This window comes from Procambarus clarkii, chromosome 69 (genome assembly GCF_040958095.1).
Source record: "Procambarus clarkii isolate CNS0578487 chromosome 69, FALCON_Pclarkii_2.0, whole genome shotgun sequence".
Taxonomy (NCBI): Eukaryota; Metazoa; Arthropoda; class Malacostraca; order Decapoda; family Cambaridae; genus Procambarus; species Procambarus clarkii.
This window is the reverse complement of record NC_091218.1, coordinates 16,304,465-16,329,189: the sequence shown is the minus strand read 5'-3', so window position 1 is coordinate 16,329,189 and position 24,725 is coordinate 16,304,465. Positions and strand designations below refer to the sequence as shown.

General features: G+C 47.3%; 1 protein-coding gene across 8 annotated transcripts in view; it reads left to right on the top strand.

Moving 5' to 3' along the window:
• The window catches only part of LOC123752869 (protein FAM13A), a 421,243-nt gene that overhangs the window by 164,852 nt on the left and 231,666 nt on the right, over positions 1-24,725 (top strand). For all 8 annotated transcript variants that reach the window (XM_069311068.1, XM_069311074.1, XM_069311073.1 and 5 more), the window contains exons 8-9: positions 4,470-4,643; positions 17,402-17,605. In XM_069311068.1, coding sequence (XP_069167169.1) covers positions 4,470-4,643; positions 17,402-17,605 — 378 coding nt within the window. The remainder of the gene's footprint in view (positions 1-4,469; positions 4,644-17,401; positions 17,606-24,725) is intronic.

Genomic DNA, 24,725 nt, shown 5'->3' with positions numbered 1-24,725 from the left:
TGCAAGTAGCACGGGCTATGGTGAGCCCGTAGTGGACTTACCTGGCACAGGAGCGGGGCTATGGTGAGCCCGTAGTGGACTTACCTGGCACAGGAGCGGGGCTATGGTGAGCCCGTAGTGGACTTACCCGGCACAGGAGCGGGGCTGTGGTGAGCCCCTAGTGGACTTACCTGGCACAGGAGCGGGGCTGTGGTGAGCCCGTAGTGGACTTACCCGGCACAGGAGCGGGGCTGTGAGAGCCCGTAGTGGACTTACCTGGCACAGGAGCGGGGCTGTGGTGAGCCCGTAGTGGACTTACCTGGCACAGGAGCGGGGCTATGGGAGCCCGTAGTGGACTTACCTGGCACAGGAGCGGGGCTGTGGTGAGCCCGTAGTGGACTTACCTGGCACAGGAGCGGGGCTATGGGAGCCCGTAGTGGACTTACCCGGCACAGGAGCGGGGCTGTGGTGAGCCCGTAGTGGACTTACCTGGCACAGGAGCGGGGCTGTGGTGAGCCCGTAGTGGACTTACCCGGCACAGGAGCGGGGCTATGGTGAGCCCGTAGTGGACTTACCTGGCACAGGAGCGGGGCTATGGGAGCCCGTAGTGGACTTACCCGGCACAGGAGCGGGGCTGTGGTGAGCCCGTAGTGGACTTACCCGGCACAGGAGCGGGGCTATGGTGAGCCCGTAGTGGACTTACCTGGCACAGGAGCGGGGCTATGGTGAGCCCGTAGTGGACTTACCCGGCACAGGAGCGGGGCTATGGTGAGCCCGTAGTGGACTTACCTGGCACAGGAGCGGGGCTATGGTGAGCCCGTAGTGGACTTACCCGGCACAGGAGCGGGGCTATGGTGAGCCCGTAGTGGACTTACCTGGCACAGGAGCGGGGCTGTGGTGAGCCCGTAGTGGACTTACCTGGCACAGGAGCGGGGCTGTGGTGAGCCCGTAGTGGACTTACCCGGCACAGGAGCGGGGCTGTGGTGAGCCCGTAGTGGACTTACCCGGCACAGGAGCGGGGCTGTGAGAGCACTGTCTGGTAATCAAGTCAAGGTATTACGGTATTACGTCTCTCGCTCAGGAACTGCGATATAAATCCGTCTCTCGCTCAGGAACTGCGACATAAATCCGTCTCTCGCTCAGGAACTGCTATATAAATCCGTCTCTCGCTCAGGAACTGCGATATAAATCCGTCTCTCGCTCAGGAACTGCGATATAAATCCGTCTCTCGCTCAGGAACTGCGACAAATCCGTCTCTCGCTCAGGAACTGCGATATAAATCCGTCTCTCGCTCAGGAACTGCTATATAAATCCGTCTCTCGCTCAGGAACTGCGACATAAATCCGTCTCTCGCTCAGGAACTGCGATATAAATCCGTCTCTCGCTCAGGAACTACGATATAAATCCGTCTCTCGCTCAGGAACTACGATATAAATCCGTCTCTCGCTCAGGAACTGCGATAACATGGTCCAGATGGTCCCACGGACGCTGGCCCAACAAACTGATGCTCTTACTGACATTTGTTGACGTAACAGTGTTGGCAGTTTAAAGTTGACCAGGTAGATTGCTGACGAAATCAATGGATTGCTACTCCAGTACAGAGCAGCTTAACACCGTAGTTGACCCAGATTATTGTTAATGAATGTCTGTCATGAGTGAGCACTAGCGTTTTGTTGACCAGACCACACACTGGAAGGTGAAGGGACGACGACGTTTCGGTCCGTCCTAGACCATTCTCAAGTCGATTGTGAGAATGGTCCAGGACGGACCGTAACGTCGTCGTCGTCCTTTCACCTTCTAGTGTGTGGTCTGGTCAACATACATCAGCCACGTTATTGTGACACATCGCCTGCACACTGAGCACCAGTGTGTTCTGCTAGTTATGAGAGTGTGTCTAGGGAGGCAGGAGCCCAACACACTTGTAGTCTAAGTGTAAGAACACACTCAAAATACCTTAATGGACGCCTGAAGTGACTTTATGAAGGAAACATGGCCACAGTTTGTGGTCTACTAGACATTTGTAACCCTCAGACTCAACCACTTAAGAAATTGATATAGAACTTACCATAATTTAATCATGTTTTATTCAAAGCAAGTTGTTATTGTGGTTGGTATTAGGGAGAGATGTGGGGGGGGGGGTGAATTTAAGTGAAGGTTTGGGTTGTTTTGATGTGAGTTGTGTGGTGGTAGTTGTGGTAGTTGTGGTAGTTGTGGTAGTTGTGGTAGTTGTGGTAGTTGTGGTTGTTGTGGTAGTTGTGGTAGTTGTGGTTGTTGTGGTAGTTGTGGTAGTTGTGGTAGTTGTGGTAGTTGTGGTAGTTGTGGTAGTTGTGGTTGTTGTGGTAGTTGTGGTAGTTGTGGTAGTTGTGGTTGTTGTGGTAGTTGTGGCTGTTAGACTGATATGCTCTCGTCAGATGATAATCTCGTCAGATTAATGTGCTCGTATATTAAAGCTTTCCAGAGTATAGCCATATCCCCCGCCAGCTGGTCCTAACACCCGCCAGCTGGTCCTAACTTCCGCCAGCTGGTCCTAACTTCCGCCAGCTGGTCCTAACACCCGCCAGCTGGTCCTAACACCCGCCAGCTGGTCCTAACTTCCGCCAGCTGGTCCTAACACCCGCCAGCTGGTCCTAACACCCGCCAGCTGGTCCTAACACCCGCCAGCTGGTCCTAACACCCGCCAGCTGGTCCTAACACCCGCCAGCTGGTCCTAACTTCCGCCAGCTGGTCCTAACACCCGCCAGCTGGTCCTAACTTCCGCCAGCTGGTCCTAACACCCGCCAGCTGGTCCTAACACCCGCCAGCTGGTTCTAACACCCGCCAGCTGGTCCTAACACCCGCCAGCTGGTCCTCACACACGCCAGCTGGTCCTAACACCCGCAGCTGGTCCTAACACCCGCAGCTGGTTGACGTATATCCTGGCACATGTCTGACTCGTCCGTGAGTGTGAGTGTGAGAGTGTGAGTGTGAGTGAGAGTGTGAGTGTGAGTGTGTGAGTGTGAGTGTGAGAGTGTGAGTGTGAGTGTGAGAGTGTGAGTGTGAGTGAGAGAGTGAGTGTGAGAGTGTGAGTGTGTGAGTGTGAGAGTGTGAGTGTGAGTGTGAGAGTGTGAGTGTGGCTGTGATGCCAGGCCCATGAAGGGTTTTGTCTCGCTAATACTTGTGGTGTATGTGCTCCCATGAGGCCAACTTGCACCCCCCCCCCATCCCCCACCCCTTGGAGACTGTGCTCATGAGAAACATATGAGGAGAGCTAGGTGAGGTGAAGGTACATGTGTATAAGCGTGCGCACACGAACACTACCCCATATATATATATATATATATATATATATATATATATATATATATATATATATATATATATATATATATATATTTATATATATAATCCCCTTACCATACGTAACATATGGTACCTATGGTGAGGTGAGGAAAGTTGAAAAGCTCAGAGAGAGAGAGAGAGAGAGAGAGAGAGGGGGGGGGAGGCAATATTTAGTATATATAGTATATAAATATATTTAGTTTTAAATATATTTAGTATATAAACTTAATGCAGAGATCCTCGGGATGCCAGAAACAGTGCATTAACGCAAGAATAAGTGGGTTTAATCCTGGTCCGGCTTCAGTAGAAGCCTCAGGAAACCCGTGTGTGTGTAGTAGAACTCCAGGTTATAGACCTTATCATGTCGTGGTCCAGTCGTCTAGAGCGTGTGTGCCTGCGAACACCCACCACTTGCGTTCGAGCCCTCATCACGGCCCCTACGGATTTTCCCATTGATACAGTCACGTTAGTGTGATTACTCTGGCTGATACCTGGTTGATGGGGTTCTGGGAGTTCTCCCCAAGCCCGGCCCGAGGCCAGGCTTGACTTGTGAGAGTTTGGTCCACCAGGCTGTTGCTTGGAGCGGCCCGCAGGCCCACATACCCACCACAGCCCGGTTGGTCCGACACTCCTTGCTCTGTGTAATAATGGGTTTAAACAGTAAATTTGACAGAAAACAGGACGGTTCCCAGAGCTCTCCCACCGCCACCTACCTTTATATACGGTGTTGGTCATCTTCCTGTGTGTAATTTAATATTATCTTTTAAATTCTGAAGAAATTGTCTTCATTTATATTAATGGTTTTCTCGGTAAAATCAGTAGGAACCATGAGGAGGATACGAACCTATGTGCTGGGTACTCCCAGGGAGACCTCTTAGACCACTACACCACGATATAGTCAGAGCAATGTAACGGAGGTTCGAATCCTTATCACGGCTCCTACTGATTTTCTCTTCAGAGGACAAGTAACCAATTTTTCTAAGTCAAAGAAAATCACATCACATTAATGTGATTTTCTTTGTGCAATGTTGTTTGTTGTCAATTGTTGTATAACTATTATATATCTGCTTCTTGACCCGTTTATCATGTTTTAAAAGTTATTACAGCGAGTTATTATGAGTTATTATGAGCTGCGATGTCCCATGAGTCATGGAACTGTGTCTCCACTACAGGTGTCCGGTGCCCGTTGATTCGCTGAGTCGGGTACTGGCGCGTGTCCTGATTGGTCGAGAGGTTAAGGAGCCCCAGGGCCAGTCAGCCAATCGACTTGGGGAACTCATCATCCTCTGCTACAATGACATCTTCCAGAATACCGAAGAGATTGTTGATGATGCAGATGATCTTAGGTGAGGAGTTTGGTACTGTTTGTGCACTCAGTCCTGCTTGCTAAACCTGTTTCACACCTTCGTAAATGCTGGTTTAGAAATACGGTGGTAGAGTTGTGGAACAAATTCCCGGGTAAAATAGACGTGGTTGATGAGTAGCATAGTGTAAGGGGAGATGACCGTAAGGTTAGCAAACACCAACATTAGTTTAGGAAAAATTATCTTAATATGTGAAAATAACAACAGGAAACTGCAATAACATGATTGATAATTGCCGTAATATAAGCAGATATGAACGCTACATAAAGAACAATTACCGTAATCTAAGTAAAAGGAAGAATAAGTTAGAAAATAACCATAACATTGGGAGAATGACCGAAATCTAAGCGGAAGTGGCTGTAACATAAAGGATTAAGACCATAGACCCAATGACGGTTATGGGAACATTTGAGCGTTGGAATGTGATCTTATTATCTCCTCCACAAAATCCTAATCTTTTATCCCATTAGCGGACAAATACCCTAGTTTTCTAGGTTATTTCTAAGTCAACACTCAAAACATTGAAACCTGTTGGCATCCCAAATACCTCAAGAGTAAGTATTAATAGTGCAGGCGATGAGTCACAATAACGTGGCTGAAGTATGTTGACCAGACCACACACTAGAAATTGAATGGACGACGACGTTTCGGTCCGTCCTGGACCATTCTCAAGTCGATTGTGATGAGGAGGTAGGGACAGGCAATAAATAGGCAAGAGAGAGCTGAGGAGGAAAGTCAGGTGTAGGGGATAGTAGTAATGGCAATTTATATTAATAGTGACAATTTAAAAGACTTTCATCATAGGCTAAACCAAGAAAGGACCCGAGCCCCCTGAAAACACTTGCTGGAAGGAATATTAGTCTCAAAGTTAATGTTAGACTAGTATATGTGGAGTGTGTCTGATCCTTAGTTCATTACCATGTACACACAGAAATCACAGTAGCGTGATGCATCAAATGAACTAATCCACAAGGGCCGTGACCAGGCCCTTAGGTTCGAATCCTCGTCACGGCCCTTGTGGATTGGTTCATTACCATGTCTTTCATTACATTACCTCCCAAACCACTACTTTGAACAAACTATAATTATTACAAAATTAAACCTTGAGGTGGTTCTTGTTGCTCCAAGATGCACTGGAATCATTGGGGTGTGGAGTTTTCATTTGCATATATGCTTGGGGACCATTCAAGCTTGTTCGCATTTCTGTTGCTCACATGGCCCCACTAAAATTAATTGATTTGATGAAATAGCTCTGCCCAAGATTACCATCAAAGTGCCGCCGGTGGGGGGGGGGTCAAATAGCTTCGGCTATCACCTCCTTATGTGCAGTCACTGATGGTCGAGTGGATTAAGGCACCATGACACCAGTTGCAATGTGCTCCTGGAGGTCCGGGTTCGAGTCAATTCTGGGGTGTGGAGTTTTCATTTATATATATATATATATATATATATATATATATATATATATATATATATATATATATATATATATATATATATATATATATATATATATATATATATATAATTTAATATTCCGTGCAACAGCTGTACCTAGTTAGTGTGACATTCCCCGGTACAAAAGCTGTACCAGAGAGTGTGAGAGTAATTGTGAGGCTGAGCTGCGTTACCTGGTACAAGTGACCAACCTGTCAATCCTCAGCTCTCCAGACGTCAACTCTGCGAGTGAGACAAGGGTCATGGTCTCACTCTCTACATTATTGAATGTCTTGTCATTAGTGCCCTGAGACCTGCCGATATTAGGTCCGTGGAGCTGTGCAATGACTTGATCCACTCTGGTGTTGTTGAGAATATCCTGGTAATACACGCAGAGTGTGCTAGTGCTGGTCCTGGGGCCATCCAGGGGCGAGATTCACGAAGCAGTTACGCAAGCACTTACGAACCTGTACATCTTTTCTCAATCTTTGGCGGCTTTGTTTACAATTATTAAACAGTTAATGAGCTCCGAAGCACCAGGAGGCTGTTTATAACAATAACAACAGTTGATTGGCAAGTTTTCATGCTTGTAAACTGTTTAATAAGTGTAACCAAAGCCGTCAAAGATTGAGAAAAGATGTAGACGTTCGTAAGTACTTGCATCACTGCTTCGTGAATGTGGCCCTAGCTGGTCTGTAAGAGAGGTGTTCTCTTGGTCTCTTGGGGTTAATGCCACCTGATATTAACCCCTAAGCGGGGTCAACTAGTCTTAACTCATCGCCTGCCTCTGTCTAACAAACCCTCCTGCCACATGGACACTTAACACAAATAACCGTTATGTAAGGGAAAATTAAAGTGATAGAAAACGAACACTTTTATGTCAAAAAATTGTTGGCAAAGTACCATGTTGAGAATGCATTAATTTTCTACATTATACTGTTATAATTTGATTGACTTAAAATACATAGTATTGTAATATAATAGTTTGTTTAAGGTCCAGTGCAACACATTGGAGATGGTAATGTTCAGGCATGTGTGAGATACGCAAGAGAAATGGGGCATTTTAAGGCATGCGTGAGATACGCAAGAGAAATGGGGCATTTTAAGGCATGCGTGAGATACGCAAGAGAAATGGGGCATTTTAAGGCATATGTGAGATACGCAAGAGAACTGGGGCATTTTAAGGCATGCGTGACACACGCAAGAGAACTGGGGCATTTTAAGGCATGCGTGAGATACGCAAGAGAACTGGGGCATTTTAAGGCATACGTGAGATACGCAAGAGAAATGGGGCATTTTAAGCCATGTGTGAGATACGCAAGAGAACTGGGGCATTTTAAGGCATGTGTGAGATACGCAAGAGAACTGGGGCATTTTAAGGCATTCGTGAGATACGCAAGAGAACTGGGGCATTTTAAGGCATTCGTGAGATACGCAAGAGAACTGGGGCATTTTAAGGCATTCGTGAGATACGCAAGAGAACTGGGGCATTTTAAGGCATTCGTGAGATATGCAAGAGAACTGGGGCATTTTAAGGCATTCGTGAGATATGCAAGAGAACTGGGGCATTTTAAGGCATGCGTGAGATACGCAAGAGAAATGGGGCATTTTAAGGCATTCGTGAGATATGCAAGAGAACTGGGGCATTTTAAGGCATGCGTGAGATACGCAAGAGAAATGGGGCATTTTAAGGCATGCGTGAGATATGCAAGATAACTGGGGCATTTTAAGGCATGCGTGAGATATGCAAGATAACTGGGGCATTTTAAGGCATGCGTGAGATACGCAAGAGAACTGGGGCATTTTAAGGCATGCGTGAGATACGCAAGAGAAATGGGGCATTTTAAGGCATGCGTGAGATACGCAAGAGAACTGGGGCATTTTAAGGCATGCGTGAGATACGCAAGAGAACTGGGGCATTTTAAGGCATGCGTGACATACGCAAGAGAACTGGGGCATTTTAAGGCATGCGTGACATACGCAAGAGAACTGGGGCATTTTAAGGCATGCGTGACATACGCAAGAGAACTGGGGCATTTTAAGGCATGCGTGACATACGCAAGAGAACTGGGGCATTTTAAGGCATGCGTGACATACGCAAGAGAACTGGGGCATTTTAAGGCATGCGTGAGATACGCAAGAGAACTGGGGCATTTTAAGGCATGCGTGAGATACGCAAGAGAACTGGGGCATTTTAAGGCATGCGTGAGATACGCAAGAGAAATGGGGCATTTTAAGGCATGCGTGAGATACGCAAGAGAACTGGGGCATTTTAAGGCATGCGTGAGATACGCAAGAGAAATGGGGCATTTTAAGGCATGCGTGAGATACGCAAGAGAACTGGGGCATTTTAAGGCATGCGTGAGATACGCAAGAGAAATGGGGCATTTTAAGGCATGCGTGAGATACGCAAGAGAAATGGGGCATTTTAAGGCATGCGTGAGATACGCAAGAGAAATGGGGCATTTTAAGGCATGCGTGAGATACGCAAGAGAAATGGGGCATTTTAAGGCATGCGTGAGATACGCAAGAGAAATGGGGCATTTTAAGGCATGCGTGACATACGCAAGAGAAATGGGGCATTTTAAGGCATGCGTGAGATACGCAAGAGAAATGGGGCATTTTAAGGCATGCGTGACATACGCAAGAGAAATGGGGCATTTTAAGGCATGCGTGACATACGCAAGAGAAATGGGGCATTTTAAGGCATGCGTGAGATACGCAAGAGAAATGGGGCATTTTAAGGCATGCGTGACATACGCAAGAGAAATGGGGCATTTTAAGGCATGCGTGACATATGCAAGAGAAATGGGGCATTTTAAGGCATGCGTGACATATGCAAGAGAAATGGGGCATTTTAAGGCATGCGTGACATACGCAAGAGAAATGGGGCATTTTAAGGCATGCGTGACATACGCAAGAGAAATGGGGCATTTTAAGGCATGCGTGACATACGCAAGAGAAATGGGGCATTTTAAGGCATGCGTGAGATACGCAAGAGAAATGGGGCATTTCAATGTTCGTTGTTTATTACTCAACTTTCAAGAAGAATGTTTTGTATCACCTTGTCAAGATTCGCGGCTCTGGCACCTGGGGGCGATGATGCGTGGAAGACTTTGATGGACGTTCATTCTTTAGTATTACTTATATATATATGACAAGTTGTGAGGGCACCACCTCTGGTGCAGTTGTAAGGACCCATAGCCTCGGAGAAGAACATAAAGAGTATTCATAGAAGACCTTGTGGATTTTCACTGAACACTTTAATAGTTTCTTCTCCTACCACCTACGACTTTAACTTTTCTTGTTCTTTATATATGTATATATAATAGTTGAGATCCGTTTGTGAACATTGGTGTATGAGGAGTCCGACAAGACACTTGCAGGATAGGAAGGCAGGTAGGAAGGGGAGGGCTGGGTGTGACCTCCACAACAACTGGACATATATCCCTGGAAACACAAACCGAAACTGTCTCTATTTTCCGCTTGTTACAACTTGTAATAAAGGTGTTACATCTTGGCTTAACGTGTTTATGACGTATTAGAACGTTATTACAACTTGCTATATTGGTTGTTATAACTGGTTGGGAGATGTTAAAACTTGTTCGAACGTTGTACCAACGTCGTAGTTTCGGTGTGTTTGGCGGACTATGTATACTGCAGCTTCACACGAAGACACACACCATGTTAGGAGGAGTAAGTTAGCCCCAGGGTTGTGCCCGGGGGTAGCACACAGCTACATCTAGCAGGTATTGACGCTCGTACTAAAGAAGGAGGTGGTACGGTAATTATCAAGAGAGATCACTAAGATATTACGACTGAGGGAGAAACAGGTATATGGAGAGAGAGGCATTCAGACGCACTCACATCTTTTCACCTGTCGTAACCTTGCTTGAAGGCAGGTTATGGCTGTAACTACGTGGGGAACCAGGCAGCAGGTGCTTGCATCACCACCCACAGGTTATGGCTGTAACTACGTGGGGAACCAGGCAGCAGGTGCTTGCATCACCACCCACAGGTTATGGCTGTAACTACGTGGGGAACCAGGCAGCGGGTGCTTGCATCACCACCCACAGGTTATGGCTGTAACTACGTGGGGAACCAGGCAGCAGGTGCTTGCATCACCACCCACAGGTTATGGCTGTAACTACGTGGGGAACCAGGCAGCAGGTGCTTGCATCACCACCCACAGGTTATGGCTGTAACTACGTGGGGAACCAGGCAGCAGGTGCTTGCATCACCACCCACAGGTTATGGCTGTAACTACGTGGGGAACCAGGCAGCAGGTGCTTGCATCACCACCCACAGGTTATGGCTGTAACTACGTGGGGAACCAGGCAGCAGGTGCTTGCATCACCACCCACAGGTTATGGCTGTAACTACGTGGGGAACCAGGCAGCAGGTGCTTGCATCACCACCCACAGGTTATGGCTGTAACTACGTGGGGAACCAGGCAGCGGGTGCTTGCATCACCACCCACAGGTTATGGCTGTAACTACGTGGGGAACCAGGCAGCGGGTGCTTGCATCACCACCCACAGGTTATGGCTGTAACTACGTGGGGAACCAGGCAGCGGGTGCTTGCATCACCACCCACAGGTTATGGCTGTAACTACGTGGGGAACCAGGCAGCAGGTGCTTGCATCACCACCCACAGGTTATGGCTGTAACTACGTGGGGAACCAGGCAGCGGGTGCTTGCATCACCACCCACAGGTTATGGCTGTAACTACGTGGGGAACCAGGCAGCAGGTGCTTGCATCACCACCCACAGGTTATGGCTGTAACTACGTGGGGAACCAGGCAGCGGGTGCTTGCATCACCACCCACAGGTTATGGCTGTAACTACGTGGGGAACCAGGCAGCAGGTGCTTGCATCACCACCCACAGGTTATGGCTGTAACTACGTGGGGAACCAGGCAGCGGGTGCTTGCATCACCACCCACAGGTTATGGCTGTAACTACGTGGGGAACCAGGCAGCGGGTGCTTGCATCACCACCCACAGGTTATGGCTGTAACTACGTGGGGAACCAGGCAGCAGGTGCTTGCATCACAACCCACAGGTTATGGCTGTAACTACGTGGGGAACCAGGCAGCGGGTGCTTGCATCACCACCCACAGGTTATGGCTGTAACTACGTGGGGAACCAGGCAGCGGGTGCTTGCATCACCACCCACAGGTTATGGCTGTAACTACGTGGGGAACCAGGCAGCGGGTGCTTGCATCACCACCCACAGGTTATGGCTGTAACTACGTGGGGAACCAGGCAGCAGGTGCTTGCATCACCACCCACAGGTTATGGCTGTAACTACGTGGGGAACCAGGCAGCAGGTGCTTGCATCACCACCCACAGGTTATGGCTGTAACTACGTGGGGAACCAGGCAGCAGGTGCTTGCATCACCACCCACAGGTTATGGCTGTAACTACGTGGGGAACCAGGCAGCGGGTGCTTGCATCACCACCCACAGGTTATGGCTGTAACTACGTGGGGAACCAGGCAGCAGGTGCTTGCATCACCACCCACAGGTTATGGCTGTAACTACGTGGGGAACCAGGCAGCAGGTGCTTGCATCACCACCCACAGGTTATGGCTGTAACTACGTGGGGAACCAGGCAGCAGGTGCTTGCATCACCACCCACAGGTTATGGCTGTAACTACGTGGGGAACCAGGCAGCAGGTGCTTGCATCACCACCCACAGGTTATGGCTGTAACTACGTGGGGAACCAGGCAGCAGGTGCTTGCATCACCACCCACAGGTTATGGCTGTAACTACGTGGGGAACCAGGCAGCAGGTGCTTGCATCACCACCCACAGGTTATGGCTGTAACTACGTGGGGAACCAGGCAGCAGGTGCTTGCATCACCACCCACAGGTTATGGCTGTAACTACGTGGGGAACCAGGCAGCAGGTGCTTGCATCACCACCCACAGGTTATGGCTGTAACTACGTGGGGAACCAGGCAGCAGGTGCTTGCATCACCACCCACAGGTTATGGCTGTAACTACGTGGGGAACCAGGCAGCAGGTGCTTGCATCACCACCCACAGGTTATGGCTGTAACTACGTGGGGAACCAGGCAGCAGGTGCTTGCATCACCACCCACAGGTTATGGCTGTAACTACGTGGGGAACCAGGCAGCAGGTGCTTGCATCACCACCCACAGGTTATGGCTGTAACTACGTGGGGAACCAGGCAGCGGGTGCTTGCATCACCACCCACAGGTTATGGCTGTAACTACGTGGGGAACCAGGCAGCGGGTGCTTGCATCACCACCCACAGGTTATGGCTGTAACTACGTGGGGAACCAGGCAGCAGGTGCTTGCATCACCACCCACAGGTTATGGCTGTAACTACGTGGGGAACCAGGCAGCAGGTGCTTGCATCACCACCCACAGGTTATGGCTGTAACTACGTGGGGAACCAGGCAGCAGGTGCTTGCATCACCACCCACAGGTTATGGCTGTAACTACGTGGGGAACCAGGCAGCAGGTGCTTGCATCACCACCCACAGGTTATGGCTGTAACTACGTGGGGAACCAGGCAGCAGCTGCTGGCATCACCACCCACAGGTTATGGCTGTAACTACGTGGGGAACCAGGCAGCAGGTGCTTGCATCACCACCCACTTCATTACACAACAGTCAGGTGTGTCACCTTGCCGCATGTGTACATCGAATTAGTTTTCAGGGCAAACCGCAGTTTTCTCGTTGAATAATGTAGTTGTACTCCTGAACTGCCACTTTTCTCTCTCCTCAACGCCTTAAGTGTATTTCTCTTTCATGTTTCGTTCCGCGTGTTTACCTTCTCACTTGGTTATCTTGAGATGGTTATCTTGATATGATTTCGGGGCTTTAGGTGTCCCCGCGGCCCGGTCCTCGGCCAGGCCTCCACCCCCAGGAAGCAGCCCGTGACAGCTGACTAACACCCAGGTACCTATTTTACTGCTAGGTAACAGGGGCATAGGGTGAAAGAAACTCTGCCCATTGTTTCTCGCCGGCGCCCGGTGTGTATATTTCTGGCGTAGAGTGCTATGTAGCCGTCCTAGCTTAGTGCTGCCTTTGATAATTACGTCTGGAGCATAGCGACTATATAACATAGCTGAGGGCCTAACCTACTTCACCATTTGGTCACCACTTGGTCCGGGAGACATCTCCCGTCACGCAGGGTGCAGTCGCACCTCCACAGATCTCCAGTATCATCTTTTGATACTGGTAATGGCTCGAAAGGGCCACCACTTACGGGCTATTCATGCCCGTGCCACCTCTTGGCTGGCTTAATCTTTATCAATCTAACCTACTATTAAATACCATGGTGTGCTCCCTTTGGTATAACCTTTCCCTATGGTTTCCTAGTGGAGACTGTTATAATCAACGCAGCATTAATAATAATACTTATAATAATAATTATAAGTGTTCACAATATGATCCTTTATAATTTTCTCACTTTTTCTGGTTTTTCCTCAAGGTTTATGTTCAACCTGAAGAGACTGTCTTACTGACTGTAAGGCAGTCTCTTCTACACACATAGACTGTATTCTATGTCTTAACTGAAGACTTAATCTTCAGTTAAGACATAGAATACTGGATATACTGGCCCCCCACACCGTCACACCACTCCACTACTACGACACTACTTCCTCTAGCTTACACCCACAACCCCATGAACCCTATACCCACAACCCCATGAACCATACACCCACAACCCCATGAACCATACACCCGTAACCCCGTGAACCATACACCCACAACCCCATGAACCATACACCCACAACCCCATGAACCCTACACCCACAACCCCATGAACCATACACCCACAACCCCATGAACCATACACCCACAACCCCATGAACCATACACCCACAACCCCATGAACCCTACACCCACAACCCCATGAACCATACACCCACAACCCCATGAACCCTACACCCACAACCCCATGAACCCTACACCCACAACCCCATGAACCCTACACCCACAACCCCATGAACCCTACACCCACAACCCCATGAACCCTACACCCACAACCCCATGAACCATACACCCACAACCCCATGAACCATACACCCACAACCCCATGAACCCTACACCCACAACCCCATGAACCCTACACCCACAACCCCATGAACCCTACACCCACAACCCCATGAACCCTACACCCACAACCCCATGAACCATACACCCACAACCCCATGAACCCTACACCCACAACCCCTCACACTCCCTCACCTCCCCCACCACAACCCCCCACCCCACCACAACCCCCCACCCCACCACCCTCCCCCCCCCTCACCACAACCCCTCACACTCCCTCACCTCCCCCACCACAACCCCCCACCCCACCACAACCCCCCACCCCACCACCCCACCACCCCCCCCTCACCATAAGCCCACACACTCCCTGCCTCTGCATCTATATAGATTAATATGTATTTACAAATGGTGGAAACACTTTTTCCACAACTCTTTTTTTAACTTTTTCATGTTCAATATATATGAACATATTTTAGCTTGACAAAATATGTTCATAATATTAGTGGCATGTTGAGATGCCACTAATATTAGTACAGGAACCAATTAGTAGTACAAGTACAGTACAAGTACAGGAACCAGGACCTAGATTCACGAAGCAGTTACGCAAGTACTTACGAACGTGTACAACTTTCCTCAATCTTTGACGGCTTTGGTTACATTATTATTTTATTATTATAATTATTTTCATTCCTTCGTTACTGTATTTATTTGGACATTAAACTTGTAAGGTTATGTATGGTGGTGCAACACCTTGTGGTGTTGTGTCAGGGGCGGCCTCTGGTGGTAGATTATAGAACTATTATATAGCCCCCACCAGGAGAGCGCAGCCCCACCCACAAGAGCGGACAGCACACTGGACTTGTGATCCTGTGGTCCCGGGTTCGATCCCCGGGCGCCGGCGAGAAACAATGGGCAGAGTTTCTTTCACCCTATGCCCCTGTTACCTAGCAGTAAAATAGGTACCTGGGTGTTAGTCAGCTGTCACGGGCTGCTTCCTGGGGGTGGAGGCCTGGTCGAGGACCGGGCCGCGGGGACACTAAAGCCACGAAATCATCTCAAGATAACCTCAAGATAACCTCAAGATAACCTCATGATAGATGAGTGGGCAGGTGGCGGTGGTGCGACTCGGTCTAGTGTACCTTGAAGAAGGCCGCTCAAGTGTCTTGGAAGACCAGTCATGGGAGCTGTTCCCAGTGTGTTGACACTCCTGCCGGGATGGGTGGGTACCGTCACCGTAGTCGTGGAGGGCTACGATACCCCTACCCATGATACAGTGGTCGTGCAGGGCTACGATACCCCTACCCATGATACAGTAGTCGTGGAGGGCTACGATACCCCTACCCATGATACAGTAGTCGTGGAGGGCTACGATACCCCTACCCATGATACTGTGGTCGTGGAGGGCTACGATACCCCTACCCATGATACAGTAGTCGTGGAGGGCTACGATACCCCTACCCATGATACAGTGGTCGTGGAGGGCTACGATACCCCTACCCATGATACAGTAGTCGTGGAGGGCTACGATACCCCTACCCATGATACAGTAGTCGTGGAGGGCTACGATACCCCTACCCATGATACTGTGGTCGTGGAGGGCTACGATACCCCTACCCATGATACAGTAGTCGTGGAGGGCTACGATACCCCTACCCATGATACAGTAGTCGTGGAGGGCTACGATACCTCTACCCATGATACAGTGGTCGTGGAGGGCTACGATACCCCTACCCATGATACAGTGGTCGTGCAGGGCTACGATACCCCTACCCATGATACAGTGGTCGTGGAGGGCTACGATACCCCTACCCATGATACAGTAGTCGTGGAGGGCTACGATACCCCTACCCATGATACAGTGGTCGTGGAGGGCTACGATACCCCTACCCATGATACAGTAGTCGTGGAGGGCTACGATACCCCTACCCATGATACAGTAGTCGTGGAGGGCTACGATACCCTTACCCATGATACTGTGGTCGTGGAGGGCTACGATACCCCTACCCATGATACTGTGGTCGTGGAGGGCTACGATACCCCTACCCATGATACAGTAGTCGTGGAGGGCTACGATACCCCTACCCATGATACAGTAGTCGTGGAGGGCTACGATACCTCTACCCATGATACAGTAGTCGTGGAGGGCTACGATACCCCTACCCATGATACAGTAGTCGTGGAGGGCTACGATACCTCTACCCATGATACAGTAGTCGTGGAGGACTACGATACCTCTACCCACGTGTGTGCAATAGCTTCACGTGTGTTTGCATGTTGTTTATTTTTTAGCCGTGTTAAACATATTCGTTTTATATCTTGAAAGTGTGCAGTATGTGTTAGGACCTTGCTCTATATAAGGTGCATTACTCCTAGAGTTTTATTGTGGCAAATTGCTAGTAATTGTAGTAACTCTGCATCAAGTTATCTCATAAGCCAATTTTAAAAATTAATTAAGTGTATATATTTGACTTAATAACTTCACAGGCTTCTTCCAGTCCAGACTGTGATACAGTTTTTAGATGAAGCCCAACCCAAGTTGTGTAGCTTCCGGGGATCAATGGCCTCGCGGCCCGGTCCAAGACCAGGCCTCCCTAAGTCTCATTATAATTCCAGTACTTATTATTATATTACCTGTATTCAGGTAATTCCCTGTACCTAGAATCACTTGTTTCCTTACTCTTCCTTACTGCTTATAAACACATTGAAATCATTCTATTTCCTTGACTTTTTTTGCTTCCTAAGAAATGGCGACCTGAGGCTTGTTCTCCTCCTTGTCTAAGATGAAAACTACCGACATTACTTATTATTATTATTATTATTATTATTATTATTATTATTATTATTATTATTATTATTGGCCTGTCTATCTTGAGAGGTTATCTTGAGATGATTTCGGGGCTTTAGTGTCCCCGCGGCCCGGTCCTCGACCAGGCCTCCACCCCCGAGGAAGCAGCCCGTGACAGCTGACTAACACCCAGGTACCTATTTTACTGCTAGGTAACAGGGGCATAGGGTGAAAGAAACTCTGCCCATTGTTTCTCGCCGGCGCCCGGGATCGAACCCGGGACCACAGGATCACAAGTCCAGTGTGCTGTCCGCTCGGCCGACCGGCCCCCCCCCCTCCTGTCTAACTGTATACCGTAATGTATTTAGTAGAGTAATGTAAGTATATAATACAGACATTTATGACTGAAATATAGAGTGCTGTAGCTATTTGAAACACTTCATGTATCTGATGATAACTGATGGCGCCTCTCTTGCACCGTGTTACAGCGACAGTGTCAGCAGCCCCGGCAGCGTCGGCGACTCCAGGGAAGATGGCCTCGATGATGTCGACGACGACGACGAGGCCGACACGACCACCTCCGACACCGACGACTTCCGCTCGCCGCCAGTGTCGCCTCTCAAGATGGATAATCCGCGGGGGTCTCCAGGGCCCTCGTCCCCGCCCCCTCACCAGCCCTCAGTCTCCGCAAGGTAGGTTCTCAAGCACTCTACTTGTGACTGGGGCGCTGCGCTCTTCTGGTGTGGGGCTGTCCTCTCCTGGTGTGGGGCTGTCCTCTCCTAGTGTGGGGCTGTCCTCTCCTGGTGTGGGGCTGTCCTCTCCTGGTGTGGGGCTGCGCTCTCCTGGTGTGTGCTGCCCCCTCCTGGCGGGGCCTGTCCTCACCTGGTGGGCGCCACTTTACCCCAGTGTTCGGTGGTGTCTGCTGTTGGTGGGAAGAGAACATGCCTTGCTTCACCTAACTAAGAGTGATGAACGCAGGACTGGTGTAACACACGAACAACAATGAGGAAGTGCAGCAGTCCGGAAGACAGTAACAGGCAGAGATCTGGGAGAGGAAGCCCACATGGCCCAGATAATCACAGGAACATAGGACTAAAGGACACTGCACAAGGCCTATATTAGCCTATATATACTATAGGCAACTTCTATTTATGTCCAATCCAATGTATTCATATATATGTATGTGTAACCTTCGCTGGCTCCAGTGATCTCGCATTATTCTCTTACCCGGTCCAGATTTTTTTTTTTACACCTGCACTGATTGTCTTATATCTTGCACTGATTGACGATGTGGCAGTCAGGAAATATATATATATATATATATATATATATATATATATATATATATATATATATATATATATATATATATATATATATATATATATATATATATGTCGTACCTAGTAGCCAGAACGCACTTCTCAGCCTACTATTCAAGGCCCGATTTGCCTAATAAGCCAAGTTTTCATGAATTAATTGTTTTTCGACCACCTAATCTACCTAACCTAACCTAACCTAACTTTTTCGGCTACCTAACCTAACCTAACCTATAAAGATAGGTTAGGTTAGGTTAGGTAGGGTTGGTTAGGTTCGGTCATATATCTACGTTAATTTTAACTGCAATAAAAAAAATTTGACATCATACACAATGAAATGGGTAGCTTTATCATTTCATAAGAAAAAAAATTGAGAAAATGTATTAATTCATGAAAACTTGGCTTATTAGGCAAATCGGGCCTTGCATAGTAGGCTGAGAAGTGCGTTCTGGCTACTAGGTACGACATATATATATATATATATATATATATATATATATATATATATATATATATATATATATATATATATATATATATATATATATATATATATATATATATATATATGTTTGTCTCGATACGAAATAGTCATTCGATGTACAACCTTATATACTTCAGACGGATAAACGAGAAAAAGGTACATTTGAATACACATGTGGGATTATGTGTATCATGTATTTAGTTCAAATACGTGTTATCATAAATACAAATATATCTTGTTATGATGAGTAAACACAGGGAGGCTGTATCCAAGGATACAAGTTATTTCGTACACAAAACGGTTCGTCTACAAATTAAACATCCGACCTAACCTAACTTAACCTAACCTAACCTAACCTAACTTAACCTAACCTGACTTAACCTAACTTAACCTAACTTAACCTAACTTAACCTAACTTAACAATATATATGGTAGACGAGGACATGACAATAACGTTACATATCTACGAGAAAATCCTTGAAGCAAGTACAAGGAATCGCTCCAGTGACCTGCGGACAACACGCACGGCTGAGAGCACCCGGGACGCTGGTTCGAATCACCCCCCCGTACTGCTCTAACGATTTTCTAATATATATATATATATATATATATATATATATATATATATATATATATATATATATATATATATATATATATATATATATATATATATCGCTTTAATCCAAATAAATGAAGTTTCTCATATCGTGTTGTACATCCAAGCACACAATAGTGAATTAGCTTAGAGTTACGCGACGAAGGAGAAGGGACTGGAAACTATCAGGAGAAAGCGCCAAGCCATTACGACTATATAGCCCTGGGAAGGGGTCAGGATAAGGATTTGGGATGGGACGGGGATGGGGGGGGAGGAGGAATGGTGCCCAACTACTTGGTGGACGGTCGGGGATTGAACGCCGACCTGCATGAAGCGAGACTGTCGCTCTACCGTCCAGCTCATGTGGGATGGAGGAAGATGGCCAAACTGGCGAAGGTTATAACGACAGTGATAACAAGACTAACAGCGTTACAACCAAGTGGCCCCCTGGTGGGCCACACTATCACACAGCTGGGCCACACAGCTGGGCCACACTGCCACACAGCTGGGCCACACAGCTGGGTTTCTATAGTTACACATATTATTTTTAACTTGGCTTCACAACCTTCTTGTTAAATATATATCTTTTGTAGTGTAAGTTATTTTCGTGTTATGAATTTAACAGATAAGATTTTTACAAATCAAAATGACTTGTCAAGAAGAGTATCAAAGGACTAATATTACGTGTTTCTCTGGCAGCACTCAAGACCTGTACTAAGCAATAATAATAATAAGAACGACTTGGGTCAATGTATATTAATTATAACTCCCAGAGGTTGGCTGAGGAGCCGTCCTGACTCACCCTCGTAGACTGTGGCGGACTCTGAGGAACTGTTATTTTACGGGGATGGTCGTGGTGGTTGATGGGGAGGGGGGTGAGGGGGAGGGGGGGGTGAGGGGAGGATAAGGGGAGAGGACGGGTGAGGGGAGGATAAGGGGAGACTAGGACGGGTGAGGGGAAGGGACAGAGGGAGTGTTGGCATCGTGTTATAGTTGGTGATCACGTGAGGAGGGGGAGGGTAGGGGGGTGAGGGGAGGCGAGGGAGAAGTAAGTGCCAAGAACGATACATTTAGAGTGTGTGTGCTGACCTGTCAGTGTCTACCTGTCATACTGTGATGTGAGCTCTAGCTCTCTATACCCCACTAGCCAGACTTCTTGTATCCGGTACGTTATGATTTAACAGTATTTTAACTGATCTCTAACCCTGTCTATGGAGGACAGAAGAAAATGTATATATGCTGCTTAGCATTGTAAATGTGTGGCCACGTCTGTGGTAGAAAATAATAATAATAATAAAAAAGAGTATTTTAACACTGACAGTCATTATCAAGTATTGCTTTAAAGCTGTGGAAGGAGGTGGCTTCCACAACTTCTTTCCGTACGTTCTGCTTATGGTCCAGTCGTATTGGCTACGAGAACTTCCTTGCATTCATTTTTTACTTATTTGCATTTCCAGCTTCCACTTCTGTTATCTCGCCCTACTTTCTCTTAAAATTCAAGAGACTGTTCTTGTCCACCTTGTCAATTCCCCCTCAGTATCATGTATGTTGCAATCACGTCTCCTCTGTTTCTTCTTTCCTCTAAGGATGTGAGGTCTAATTCCCTTAGGTTATTTTAATAGTTCAGTCCTCTTAGCTGTGAAGAGCTCAGAGGACCTTATAGCAAACCATTGTACTTTTACATTTTGGTCTTATACTTCACAAGGTGCGGATTGTAGGCCGGTGATGCATTTTCCAGTATTGGTCTTACTAAGGTTGTGTAGAGTGCATGAAAAGAGCCCTGATTTAGGTTACTAAATAACGTTCTAATGTTTGCCTGCATTCCATGTGCTACCTTGTGTATGTGTCCTGGCGATAGTGATGGAATCATTACTATATCTACTGCTACATCTACTGCTTAATAGGTTTAGCTGATTATATCTTCTGTAAGATATCTACTGCTAAATTATTATATATTTTTTTTAGATATATACAAGAGTTGTTACATTCTTGTACAGCCACTAGTACGCGTAGTATTTCGGGCAGGTCCCTGGAATACGATCCCCGCCGCAAAGAATCGTTGTTACAACCAAGTACCAATTTTACTGTTTAGTTAAACAGAGGCTACAGTTAAGGATTTGAATCCTCCCCGGCCAGGATACGAACCCATGACAAAGCGCTCGCGGAACGCCAAGCGAGTGTCTTACCACTACACCACGGAGACTGGTAAAGACTTTCCCTCTCCGACTCCTGTAATTGCCTTCCCCTTATGGTGTACATAACATTCTGGTCTCCTTATCCCATCTTCGTTACCTTCGTCTGGATTAAATTATGTCAATCATTTGTTTGGCAACTTGTGCAGTGTGTTAAGGTCTTCGTGTAACCTTGTGCACGTCTCGTTATCTTTGCGTCATGTGCAAATGTTGACGTGTACGAGCTCACACTTTCGGTGCGCTCATTGTCATAAATTATAAAGAGTTGTGGGTCCCAGGATCGGCCCTTAGGGAACACCACCGGTTACCGCCTTCCTTGAAACCCCTTAAGGAAGGTTTCAAGGGTTCAAGGAAGGAAACCTAACTTAACCTTCCTTGAAACCCCTTAAGGAAGGTTTCAAGGAAGCCTCCAAGTTTCCTCCAACTTGAAACCTCATCTTATATGAGGGTTTCAACTTGGAGGAAGGAAAGCCTCTCAATTTGCTATCCTTGAGGTAGTCACTTGCCCAGTTCAGTGTCTTGGCAGTTATCCCTGCTTGCTGCTACACCTTCAACACCAGCCTATCGTGAGGAACAGTATCAAATATTGTTTGACAATTTAGGAAAATACAGTGTACACAGCCTAATTTTTTTTCCTGTCTTTAAGAACTTTTTTAAGGGGCCTCGTAGCCTGGTGGATAGCGCGCAGGACTCGTAATTCTGTGGCGCGGGTTCGATTCCCGCACGAGGCAGAAACAAATGGGCAAAGTTTCTTTCACCCTGAATGCCCCTGTTACCTAGCAGTAAATAGGTACCTGGGAGTTAGTCAGCTGTCACGGGCTGCTTCCTGGGGGTGGAGGCCTGGTCGAGGACCGGGCCGCGGGGACACTAAAGCCCCGAAATCATCTCAAGATAACCTCAAGATAACCTTATCAGAGATGTCGATCAAGTTTGTCCAGCACGACATTTCCTTTCTAATTCCTTGTTTTCCATTTGTTACAGGATTTCCCTCTCCAAATGTTCAATTATTCCCAACCTAATTACCTTTTCCATCACTTTACACGGAATATTTGTCAATATTCTCTGTAAAATTATGGTCTAATTCAGTGCCTCTTGTTTGTCCCGTTTTCTTCAATACGAAATATTACCTTTTTCTAAAATTCTGGGAGGTTTCCAGTTCCAAGTATTTTATTGAAAAGTTAGTGGGTAATGAAGTCCCTGTGGAGTCTCCTTCAACCGTCATTGCGGTATTAAGTCTGGTCCTGTTGCAGATTTTGTTACGTCTAGTTCCTCGAGGTGTTTCTTAACATCCTCCACAGTAACCAGTATGTCATCCCTGGAAACACAAACCGAAACTGTCTCTATTTTCCGCTTGTTACAACTTGTAATAAAGTTGTTACATCTTGGCTTAACGTGTTTATGACGTATTAGAACGTTGTTACAACTTGATATATTGGTTGTTATAACTGGTTAGGAGGTGTTAAAACTTGTTCGAACGTTGCACCAACGTCGTAGTTTCGGTGTGTGTTTGGCGGGATCCCGGGATACGTTTGGCCTTTCATCTCTCAACTCTGACTCTGGGGTATATATTCCTCTCTTTAGTGCCTCTATTGTCCTCCGTTCCTAGTTCTCTGTAGTATTTCCATGTTTTTGCCCCGTTCTCTCTTGTCTGCCTCTCGGCCTTAGCCTGTTGAAACATGGGGTAATGCTGAGAATAAACATTAATTCTTGGCTTTTCTCCCACGTCTTTGGAGTGAGATGAACTCTAGAGATCATCTCTGGAGTGAGATGAAGTCTAGAGATCATCTCTGGAGTGAGATGAAGTCTAGAGATCATCTCTGGAGTGAGATGAACTCCAGAGATCATCTCTGGAGTGAGATGAGCTTCAGAGTTCATCTCTGGAGTGAGATGAGCTTCAGAGTTCATCTCTGGAGTGAGATGAACTCCAGAGATTACAGCAGCATCCCACTGCATCTTGTACATATCTTAGCAGTCAATGTTATCATCTCGTTTGTTGTTTTCCTTTCTGTAGTTCTCTCTGTAGTCTCTACCTCTGTTGTCTTTCTTCTTCCTAAGTGTGTTTATTGGTCTGACAACACACGCTGTATGTGTCTCTAGTAACTGTGTGTCTGTAGAATCGACCTATAAGCTCTTGGCCCCCGCCTTTCTTACCAAGCTATTTTTCCTGTTATATTTACTACATATATTTATCTCTTTAACGCGCACGCACACACACACACACACACACACACACACACACACACACACACACACACACACACACACACACACACACACACACACACACACACACACACACACACACACACACACACACACACACACACATACACACCCACACACACACACACACACACACACACACACACACACACACACACACACACATACACACACACACACACACACACACACACACACACACACACACACACACACACACACTTTAGAGCAGGGCGCCTTGTGAGCTCTCCTACGAGAGTTAGCCAGGTGTTATTTGTCGTGGAAACAAATCTGGTCCTTCCTCTATTCCCGGTACGGGAATTAAACCTCACGTCACTGGGAGACAAGAGTTAGAGGGGACATGATCACCACATACAAGATTCTCAAGAATTGATTGGGTAGATAATGACAGACTATTTTCCAGAAAGGGGCACACGCACTAGGGGACACAGGTGGAAATTGAGTGTTCAAATGAGCCATAGAGACGTTAGAAAGAATTTTTTCAGTGTCAGAGTAGTTGACAAGTGGAATGCATTAGGAAGTGATGTGGTGGAGGCTGACTCCATACACAGTTTCAAGTGTAGATGTGATAGAGCCCAATAGGCTCAGTAACCTGTACACCTGTTGATTGACAGTTGAGAGGCGGGACCAAAGAGCCAGAGCTCAACCCCCGCAAGAACAAATAAGTGGGTACAAATAGGTGAGTACACACATCTCCAGGAAGCAGCCCATAGCAGCTGTCTAACTCCCAGGTACATGTTTACTGCTAGGTGAACAGGGGACATCAGGGTGAGAGAAATTCTGCCCATTTGTTTCCGCCTCCGTCGGGAATCGAACCCGGGCCATTAGGACCATGACCCCCCCCCCCCCCCCAAGAGCTATCCACTCGGCCGCGAGGCCACTAATGTGTGTGTGTGTGTGTGTGTGTGTGTGTGTGTGTGTGTGTGTGTGTGTGTGTGTGTGTGTGAGTGTGTGTGTGTGTGTGTGTGTGTGTGT